This window comes from Acanthopagrus latus, chromosome 22, assembly GCF_904848185.1.
Source record: "Acanthopagrus latus isolate v.2019 chromosome 22, fAcaLat1.1, whole genome shotgun sequence".
Taxonomy (NCBI): domain Eukaryota; kingdom Metazoa; phylum Chordata; class Actinopteri; order Spariformes; family Sparidae; genus Acanthopagrus; species Acanthopagrus latus.
In genome coordinates this window covers 6640075-6651584 of record NC_051060.1, presented here as the reverse complement: position 1 = coordinate 6651584, position 11510 = coordinate 6640075, and the positions used below count along the sequence as shown (strand labels likewise).

The following is an 11510-nucleotide window of genomic DNA, read 5'->3' as shown; positions in this document are numbered from 1 at the left end:
TCTCTGTCACGCGGATAATAACGGTCAATAGGCTTTTTGGGGTACCTTTATTTTGAAAAACTGATTTTGGTACCGGAAGTGCCTGCCCATTGACCCAGAATCGGTTTCCGTCGGTGTGATGTTGGAAGGATTGGAAATTTGGTGCTGATATATATATATTTTTTTTTACCTTCACAGTAGACAAAACACGACTGTATTTTAAGAATCGTCTTTATTAGAACACGGGAGTGAATGAGAGCTGCTCGGTGAGTTTAAAAGACAAAGCGAGGAGGGAAAAGGGAACGTTAGTTAGCTGTTAGCTAACGTCTGTTCAGGTGTCAAATGTCCGCGACAGCAGCGGCTGTAAACAAGAAACATCTTAGCTAGTTGTCGCTGTCACATTCTCCAGAGTATTTTTAACCTGCTGTTTGCGTTCATTTACTAACATATTAACAGCATACCCTAAAAATACTTTCATTTGTACCGTAACGTTAGCCTATACCGTTTGTTTTCACCTGTCGTTAGATACGCCGATATTCTAGTTAGCATTAGCATTTAGCTAGCTCAGTGCTGGGAGCCAATCCCACGGCTGTGCCTCCGGTTTGCGCTCATGTCTGCTTTGCCTCCTCCTGTATCAGATGTGACTCTGGCAGCCGTCGACCATGAGTAACAGCCACCCTCTGCGTCCACTGGCCTCCGTATCGGAGATCGACCACATCCACCTGCTGTCGGAGCAGTTGGGAGCCTTGGTACTTGGCGAGGAGTACAGCGATGTCACCTTCATCGTGGAGGGAAAGCGCTTCCCGGCGCACCGGGTCATCCTGGCAGCTCGATGTCACTACTTCAGGTAAATTCAAATGTCTGTCAATTGCTTCCTGTCACCTTTGCCGTTGACAGATCCTTTGGAAAGCTACCTCCTGTAAGCACTGCTTGTTCAGAGAGTTGTTGAATCCACAAACCTAAATACACTTTGAAGCACAAATGCCAGACGTGTCCTTGTTCCAGCTTCTTGATTGTGAGGATTAGCAGATTTTCTTCATGTTATTATTGTTTTCATTATTTTATTATTTAATCTGCTACATTTTCCCCAATTTTCCACACCAATAGTTTAGTCCTTAAAACGTATGTGTAAAATGCGCATCACAATTTCCAAGAGCCGAAAGTGACTTGTGAATTTTGTTTCTTTTGTCAAGCCAACAGTCCAAAACCCAAAGACTAAAGGTTCAAGTGAAATTACTAACCTCTGCTGTTTGTGTTGTATCTTACAGCAATTTTACAACTTTTCCAAAAGCACAATATTTGTGTTTTGCGCTAAGCAGGATCTCATAATCCTGGATGTATGACTGAGTTTTTGTCATTCGCTATATTCAGGATGTTGTTGGTGTGAGCCTGCAGGCAGCTGGTTCAGACATTTTAATGCTCCACGATTGTAAGAGTAAGAACTGTTGAAATTTCTGTGGAGAAAGTGAATTGGAAAACATACTGTATGGTCTCCATCTTTCTTCTAGGGCGCTTCTGTACGGTGGGATGAAAGAGTCCCAGCCCCAGGCGGAGGTGTGTCTCGAGGAGACACGGGCTGAAGCCTTCTCGATGCTGCTTCACTACCTGTACACGGGCCGGGCCAGCCTCAGCTCAGCCCGGGAAGAGGTGCTTCTGGACTTCCTGGGTCTGGCTCACCGCTATGGCCTCCAGCCACTGGAGGACTCCACCTCCGAGTTCCTCCGCACCATCCTCCACACCAACAACGTCTGCCTGGTTTTCGATGTGGCCAGTCTGTACTCCCTGAGCGCGCTCAGTGCAGCTTGCTGCGCCTATATGGACAGACATGCACCTGAGGTGTTGAATTCTGACGGCTTCCTCACACTCTCAAAGGTAAGACGCTGCAGGATTGCAAGATGCTGTTTGAAGAGATGTAATGAGGATTTCCTCTGGTTCATTTTTACAATAGGCTAGCCTTCATTTCTTCATATATTGTGTGAATTGTTTGAAATAATAGAATAATCTAGGAAGTAGATATCTCGTGATGATTTGGTGGAACTTAAACCTGAGATACAGTGGCCTCTAGTGGCAGGTAAAGGATTTTACAAGACAGTTCAGAGTTCAGCCTGAAAAGCGGGTCTGTCAGAAACCACAGGCTCTTAAGACACTGCATATGCCACATGATGCAACTTCAGGTAAAGTTTATCACACAGAAGCAATCCCATAATCTTTGCATTCCAAGGTAAAGATATTTATCTACTCTGTAACTATTTTTTCAAGCCCAAAGTAATATCTTGAAAAAATGTGTCTTGCCAACTTTTACCAGGTATTTAATTAACTGTAATATGAAATGCTGGAAAACAAGCAAACATACATCACAAATGCTGTATTTCCACTGCAAGGCTCACCTTCCCTCAAGGTGCTTTTGTTCCAAGGTACTTTTCTCAAATTTGTGCAGGATTGTTTAGCTTATCATTATCACAATGCTGGTTGACTGTGAAATATTCAGCAAAAATGGACGAGATCATTTCATCTGCAGCCAAAGAGAGGAACATCAAATCTACGTCAATGGGCAATTTCATAATTTGCTGCCATTTTAAAAAGTTTTCTGGGTTGAATTAAATGAAACTAAATAAAAAAGTTCTGGTGGCTTTGTGCAAGTGACAGTTCTCTTTGACCAATCAGTGGTCTGCAGTCAGCTCAGCTCACTTGGAACCTCGACTGAGGTGATGTAAAAAAGAAAAGTGAAAGGGACTACCAACAACTTTTGACAGTGAAAACAAAAAGAGCAGAGTTTAGCCAAGCTGTACAATGCAACACCTGTTTGATTAAGACACCTGTGTCTGCAGACGGCTCTGCTGACCGTGGTAAGACGGGACTCGTTTGCTGCCAGTGAAAAGGAGATCTTCCAGGCCTTGTCTCGTTGGTGCCGGCAGCACGTGGAGGGGACTGACACACAGGAAGTGATGGCAGCAGTGCGGCTGCCCCTCATGACCCTGACGGAAATGCTGAATGTGGTGCGACCGTCCGGCCTGCTGAGCCCTGACGACCTGCTAGATGCCATCAAGACCCGCTCAGAGAGCCGCAACATGGATCTCAACTACCGTGGCATGCTCAGTCAGTGCTCTTACTTCTCCATCTGCATCGAGTTATTAGTACAATTATGTTTTTTCAAATGTTCTGTCTATTTTATGTCTTATTTGCATATGCATCTCTTCCTCTCTCTCTGGTTTCAGTTCCAGAGGAGAACATTGCCACCATGAAGTATGGCGCTCAGGTGGTGAAAGGGGAGCTCAAATCTGCGCTGCTGGACGGAGACACCCAGAACTACGACCTGGATCACGGGTTCTCCAGACATCCCATTGAGGATGATGGCAGGGCTGGGATCCAGGTCAAACTGGGCCAGGCCTCCATCATCAACCACATCCGCCTGCTGCTGTGGGACAGGGACAGCCGGTAAGACAGGCTGGTCTTAACCTGGCAAAATCAACACACAAACAGTACTAAACATCAGATTGTTGTAGTGAACATTGGAGTGAATTCTCAGGTTAAATTTATTGTTAAATGAGTTGACCTACTGCACTGATATCTGGTTTTTGCTAGTTCGAACAAACTGTGTGGGCAGGCTCATAGAGGGTTTATCTGAACGCTGTTTTTTCTGTCTGGGTGTCTGTTTGTAATAGTATTTTCTCAAAGTGTGTCAGCATGCACCAAAAAACTCCAGCAGTGAAGAGCATTTTGTGACAACATGAACACCTTTCATTATCTAGAAAATGTTTTTATGTACTTAAGACACTTAAATGCAACCTGCAGCCAATTAGAACTGAGTATTCACCCAGACCATGATGTGAATTGTCTTTATATGATGGCAATGACAGACTGAGTCGCGGCTCCTGTACTGATTTAACTTGTCATTTTTGATTATTTTAGGTCCTACTCCTACTACATTGAGGTTTCTATGGATGAGCTGGACTGGGTGCGTGTTGTGGATCATTCCAAGTATCTCTGCCGCTCTTGGCAGAATTTGTACTTCACACCACGGGTTTGCAGGTAAATCAAATGGTTTGACTCAAGAGTGATTTAAACTGACAGGCCCAAATTGTTGTGGACAGGTTGAGTTTGTAGCGTTTTATCCACCCTGACTATTTACAAGATGACTAGGGCTTGTCAATAGGAACCACTTGTACTCAGTAGTACAGTTCAGCATCTGCTGGTGTTCTGTCATTTTGCCAGACTAGAGATTTCAGTGGCAAGACGATTCAAAACAAATCTGATTCCATCTCTGTAATTTTTGCTAAGCACAAAAGACTGGTCTGTTCTCTTTGCCATAACTTGCCATAACCCAATGTACAGAGCAGTTACAGTGTGTTGTGAGTTTGTTGTCTGTAGTTGATTTGGATTATATTCTCATTGTTTACAAACCACACTGATGTTTGCTTGGCAGAGGGTTTTAAGTACTTCTTGACATGCTGGAGATTCATTGGATTTGGAAGAGATCTGGAATAATGTGGGCATGCCTGGTTTGAAGTAAGCGTGTGTCAACATCCAAACAGATGTCAGAAGAGTTGTTGTATGATAGTGCTGCACATACAAACACAACCAACATTTCACTCTCAAAGCACTCTGTTAGATGCCATCTCTAATGCAGGATCTTAAAACAATATGTATTAGGTATGCCTAGCTAGAAGCAACACAGTCTAATTATGGCTGCCTCTGACTATTATTTTCATCCTCAATTAATCTCCCCATTATTTCTGTGATTAAACAATAAATCACTTAGTCTATAAACTGTCAAAAAACCTTGGAAAATGCTCATCGCAACTGTCTAAAGCCCAAAGTCTCTTCATCTACTGAATGACAAATAAAAGAAGAAAATCCTCACATTAATTATCGTGATGCCTGGCAAATAATTTTCTAATTGGTGCTGCTTTAAGTCCGTTACACAATCCTGCAATGAATCATCTCTTCATGAAGATTATATTGTTCAGTTTTGGTTGAAACTAAAGCTAGGAGAAGTGATCGTTCAACTGTAGATTATTGGAGGCATCAGCTGGAAATGCTGTTGAATGACAAGTATTTATTATTTTGTCCACCCCATTTGATTATAGAAACAGGAACAATTCTTTGTATGCATTATGTTTTTTTCATTGTCAAATGCAATGTGCTCCACCGGAAACAAAAAGTAAAGGGTGTTGGAATGTAAAAGGTACGGAGAGACCAGTGTGAAAGCAACAATAAAAACAACAGACAATAAAATCCGAAAAGCAGTATTTAAAGCGGAAAAGGAAATATAAAAACTAAGGCTGTCCAAGTTAACGTGATGATTCAGTTCCTCTTAACACCGTAATTTTTTTGACACCCATGTTATGACCCTTGGCCTGCTACTTAGTTAGAGAAATCAGGAAGCAATGCAGCAGTAATGTTGTGGATGGCAAGCAGAAACAAACCTCCTTGAGCAGAAATGGATTAAGGAAAGGGTTATTTGAATAGCAAGTTCAGCTTCAAAGCTCTGTCAGATGGTTCTCTCGCCAAGTAAATATTCTTCTGTTTGCTTTTACTTTCAATTTGAACTGAATTACCACTGGAGTACATTGAGTCTCAAGTACCACCTCCTGGCCAAGCATACAGCTAATGCAGAGAGCCTTCCTCCCCTCCCAGAGGCAGATCATGCTGGATAGTTTGCACCAGGGATCCTCTTACATGCAACAGTCTTTCAACAGCAATAGCTAAATGGGTGGCTACAGCCTGCAGGCTGGTTAACATATTTTAGTTAACCTTTACAAGTGTAAAGTTGGACATTACATTGTCTTAGTATTACTGAGGAATGTTACATTCAGGTCGGTATGCCCAGCTGTTGTTGCTTGTTGGTCTTCAGTTTGCCATGTTATCTTTTCAGCACATGCAGTACCTTTGAGGTTATTCTGGAGAATATTCTGGACTTTATCAGCCATTGTTTTGCATAGTTGCAGTTATACATAACATACATTTGCAGGCAATTTGTTGATAAGAGTATTAAAAACTTGATGTGTGATTAATTTGTGTTTAATCTGGAATTAACTTTGACAATCAACAACTGAATATTTTCATCGATTGACAGCCCTAACAAAAACTTGATGGGGAAAAAATGTATTTCATTTATCCTGACTTTATGGACCTCTGCTCTAGGTAGCTTATCATATAGCCTCTGTCAGTGTGTTTGATGAAGGGTTGTACCTTAATGTCATTTTTCTCCTAGATAGGATGACTTTTATTTGGATTTCCTTTCTTCTTTGTGTCTCAGGTATGTGCGGATAGTTGGAACACACAACACAGTCAACAAGGTCTTCCACCTCGTGGCGTTTGAATGCATGTTCACCCACCGCTCTTATACCCTGGAGAACGGAATTTTGGGTAAGTTAGAGACACTGAATAGAAACAGAAGTTGCACTTATCTTTTGATGTTATAGATTGATGTTTGGGTTTTAGGGGGTTTAGAATGTTCTATGTTTAACTTTGACGGAATGCAGTCAACTAGATCCCTTGTACAGATCATGGCTAAACAAATCTATAACCCTCAATCTAATGTCTTCAGTTCCAAGTGAGAATGTGGCGACCATCGCAGCGTGCGCCAGCGTCATTGAGGGTGTGAGCCGAAGCAGAAATGCCTTACTCAACGGCGACACGCGCAACTACGACTGGGACTCTGGCTACACCTGCCATCAGCTGGGCTCTGGAGCAATTGTCATCCAGCTGGCTCAGCCCTACTCCATCAGTTCCTTGAGGTACATCTGGACACACCATTTACTCTGGGAACAGGAAACTGGGCTCTGAAATAAAGAAATGTAAACATCTGGTGAAGTCATTGTATAATCTGTTCTCATGATTCAAACAATAATTTGTCCCTCACTCAGCTGATACTCAGCACAGTTTCACAACAGCTGAAAATAACAATGGGAACATCTTCTCATCAGTTGTATTAATTTTTTTTCCTAATCAGGTGAACACTGAATTTTATCTTGAATTGTTTCTTGATTGCAGTTTAGGACCACATCATCTGTCATCTGTTGAAGTGAAGAGTCATTTTTATTCTCAGTCTGAATTTAAACCAAAACAAGCAAATAACGTTTGTTATACCTTCTCTTCTACCTGTTCAGGCTGCTGCTGTGGGACTGTGACGAGCGCTCCTACAGTTATTACATTGAAGTCTCCAGCAACCAGCAGCAGTGGACAAAGGTGGTCGACCGAACCAGAGTGCCCTGCCGGTGAGACTCCTATTGTCTCCTCTGTCACTTCTTGTAACGCTGTTAACTGTTACCTGAATTTCTCGAACACATATGTCAGAATAATATATCAAACATGGGATGGAGGCATCTTAAATAACAACACACTCATATCTAAAGAAATGAAAAGTACATACCAAATGTGTTAAAGACTGAAATCTATGAAGAACATGTTTCCTCTGATGACATTAGATACAACATTGACAGAGGCTTTAAAGTGACAATAGTTTTGGTACAAAAAAGCACATGATTGTGTGATTACAGTTAAGAATTGCATCTTTTGGTTAGAATTTAACAGAGGAGCATCACCACACACATCCCATTTTAAGGGAATCATGTCAGAAAATCACTTCCTCAAAGTGCGAGGATTAAAAATACTTGGTTATAGTTCAAACACTGCTAAGTCTTCACTTTTCAGCAGATATACTCTTAAGTAGCTGTGGTTCCTGTAGCTAGTCAGGCTGACTTCAAAGCTTTAAAGAAGTGCAGGCTTAACGTTACCTATAAAGTCTATGAAGAATAGTCAGGGCCCTCTCAGGAAACCATAATCATAATAGACAAAGATTTTGTCAACAAAAACATGTGTAAACAGAGATACAATCAGGTGGTTTAATTTCTTTTTTGTTTTTTTACTGCTCTCTCTGACAGATCATGGCAGACATTGAAGTTTGATAAGCAGCCGGCTTCCTTCATCCGAATTGTTGGGACTCACAACACTGCTAATGAGGTGAAAACACTATTTATAATGGACATCAGTCTTTCATCTATGCTTTTTTATACTGTGGGAAAAAGAAAATCATATATGTGTTGATGGCCCCTTTTCAAATAACACAAAATTACACATCAGTGACGAAAAAATTAAAATAATTAAACATTATTTTGGCACGAGTTTCCAAGATTTTAACTGCCTTCTTTCGAATTTGAAGGAACTAGATGGAAGTCGGTTCGTGGTGCTCAAAGCACCCAAAAAAATACATTTGAAAAATTCAACAGCAGTGTGTCTTTGCAAAAAACATGACCTGGTTACTCAAGATAATTCACAGACCTTCTTGTATGCAGTTTCATGTAGGAACTATTTTCTCTCTATCATTGCGCAGAAGGAGGCATATATCTATGGACAACAGGCTAGCTAGCATTACAGCTCACCTAGATTTGAGCCATTAAAGTTCCTGTCACGCCTGTTGTCCATGAGTAGATTTACTTATCCTTCTGCGCAGTGATATGGTGTTCCTCAATAATAATTACGACATTAACCTGCTGGCAACAAGGTCTGTGGGTTACCTTGAGTTACTGGTTCATGATTTCTGGAAAGAGACATTGCTATTGAGTTTTTCAAATGTATTTTCTTTTGGTGCTCTGAGCACCTCATGCTGAGTGTCATCTAGTTCCATTTTATTTCAGAGAAGGCTGACATCTCTACTGTCACTGTAAACAGTGCTGTTCGTGTGATGGTGATGTCTGTGGTTAAGTGTTTGTCTCTGATCTCTCTTTAGGTGTTCCACTGTGTACACTTCGAGTGTCCGGCCCAGCTGGACACGGAGGTGAATGAAGGCAGCCCGGGCCTGGACTCCTCTGATTCTGGGACCGCCTCCCAGCAGCCGCGACCCCAGCGACCTTCACGCACACACAGCCTGCTACCCTCCCAGCCCTCCTCCTCCTCATCGTCGTCCTCACAGTCCCATCATTAAGAGCCCCCTCACCCTCTTATTGGAAGGTGTTGAGAGGAGGGGAGACCTCCGAATGCCATTTTGCACAGCCTTCATCATCCAGACTGCACTGCTACAACGCTGCTAAAGGCGATAGGCTCATTGTCATAACTCATGGTTCGTCTGTCATAAGTGCAACATTAGAGACTGGTATATCTGTAGCAGCAGTATTTTTAGGGCTCCAGTCTTCCCGGTTTTGAAACAGAAAGTTAGGTATGACATCCACTGGCTGATACATTTTTGTGAAGGTACTTTTTAGCTACTAAGACTCAAGTGTTTTCCTTCAAAGTCATCAAAGTGGAATACTTACTTCTCCAAAGAAGAGGCACACACTGAACTGTGGTTATACTGTACCACCAAAGAGCAGTGAGACCAGGGTGGGGAGGGGGGGTTGCTATCCGAATTTTACGAGTCAATATTTCCAAAAGAGTTGGATTTTATCCTTAAACAAGCTATTTTTTTAAGAAACTCTCTTAAAATGACTCTACTCACTTTTCATACCATCAAGCTAACAGAGTAGCAGTCAGGTATTTTTCAAAGTTAAGATTTCAATTCTTCAAATGGTTGCCAAAGCTGCTGAGTGAATGCATTCTGTGGTATTTGTATGCAACTTGCACTTAATCCAATTATGCATTTGCATATGAAGTAATAGCTGTTGAGTATTTGTTAACAGGCTTTTCCACCCGAAACCAAAACCTATGGTTCTTATCTGGTGTGACTTTTTGATAGTTAAAATTCATACCTCAAGACAAACCTCACTAAAGCTAAACTTAGGTCAAATTAAGTGTCTTAATTTGAGTCTTTTAAGCACTTGAATAGCTTAGCACAAATGATTTGGGGAATCAATTAGGTTGAGAAAATCGGGACTGAGGGGCTCGGACCAAATTATGAATGCACTAGGGCTGCTAGTTTATATAAAGTAGATTAATGAGCAGCTGCCATTGGCACTTTATTTTACTCTAGTACACAGAAATAAAGATTGCAGCTTGGGTCCTCTGACTGAAGTACAGTACTGAAGTGCTAGGTTGGGTAACTTTCTGTTTTTATGTTAATTTAAAAACTTCCTGGCTCTTGAATCGGTCAGGTTTGAGCTGTTTTGTGTGTTTTTGGAGTTTTTGTTTTTAAATTAAGCTATCAGTGCTGTGGTTCCTGTGTGTTTCCTTTGTGTCCTGATGTTGCACTTTTGAGTTGTTTGTCTTGAAAAACTCCTTTATTTCAAAACCTTTTATTTGATGTTAAGTAACCTCAAATACCTAACTACCCTGGGTGACCTGCTAATGTTTCTATAAGCATTCTTAAGTCATCCATATTTTAGAAGATTACCCATAGTTGGATGAAGTCTTCCTTAATAACTAACCATAGAACTGAAATAGGGCTTTGTTCAAGTTACATTGTAATGTAGAAAACACTCCCCACCCCATCTACCTTTATGTATGTGTATAGTTTTACTTATATATATATATATATATATATATATATATATATATATATATATATATATATATATATATATATATATATATATATATATATATATATATATATATATATATATATTAGTTTTGACCATTGACGTGTGATTGCATTTCACTGCCTCTTGTTCAATACATTGCCTGTCAAAAATGTGATTATGGAAACAGCTGACATTGTTTATTATTGTTCATTGCTCTGAGGGGGTCAAGCCCGTCTGCTTGCCTGAATCGCTGCTGTTAAACACAGTGGAGGTCTTTGATACAAGCAATACAGTGATCTCCATCTTCTTTTCAGTCTTGAGAGCCTCTGTTACAGACCAGCGCTGGTGATCAATCAGTCAACATTTATTCATCATGCTCCAGGTGCTGATGCGCCGTTGGCTCCGTACAGAATGTTGATGTTTTACTGAAGGAGCTGTTTTATTGTCATGAAACATTTAAAAACACCTCATTTTGAATCTCTGGTAGCATTTGTCTCATCTCTGTTGCACGAACATTTGCCTTGTTTTTCAGTTTGTGGGAACAGCATAAAGGGGTATTAACCAGAGCAGTGGGACCGAAAAGATTTAGAAACTAATGGGCATTATATTGAAGTGGTCACACTTTGGTTAAGTTTTGGGGGTTATATTGCCTCTAATATAATCATTGATCATAAGCAGAATTGTTCTAGCCTCCAGGTTAACCATGTGGTGCTTGTGGTAATTGGTTTAATTGCAAATATTATCAGGTAATCGCATATCCAACACCGAAGGCACAGTAGATGGACACTCTGCCATGTAGTAGGGTGCTGGGATAGAATCTGGTTTAAAACCTTTATTGTCTCACTTTACCTTGTGCTTTCATGACACACAATCCTAAATTAAGTTTTTTTTCAGCTGTTTTTCATTAAACCCAATGCATTCCTGCAGTGCTAAAACACAGACACCTTTAGCCAATAGCTGGTGAACATAGTGGGACGTTTACCAGCTAGAGAAGCAAATAGAGAGTGGATATTGGACTTCCATTACTGCAATTAAATTCTAATCTAGATCTGTATATTCTTGATGTATAAATAGCCAACTCTTTTCTAAGGTGTTCCCCAAAATTGAGGTTCGAGGTTCATTTAATTTAGATAC

The 11510-nt window shown here is 40.8% G+C and overlaps 1 protein-coding gene across 1 annotated transcript; it reads left to right on the top strand.

Moving 5' to 3' along the window:
- The first annotated feature begins 86 nt into the window (after positions 1-86).
- Positions 87-10228, top strand: btbd9 (BTB (POZ) domain containing 9). The gene is made up of 11 exons (XM_037086519.1): positions 87-245; positions 618-826; positions 1488-1851; positions 2808-3075; positions 3195-3414; positions 3889-4008; positions 6239-6348; positions 6530-6719; positions 7092-7199; positions 7866-7944; positions 8711-10228. The coding sequence occupies exons 2-11, from the start codon at positions 642-644 to the stop codon at positions 8903-8905; spliced, it is 1839 nt and encodes a 612-aa protein (XP_036942414.1). The 5' UTR covers positions 87-245; positions 618-641; the 3' UTR covers positions 8906-10228.
- The last annotated feature ends 1282 nt before the right edge of the window (positions 10229-11510 follow it).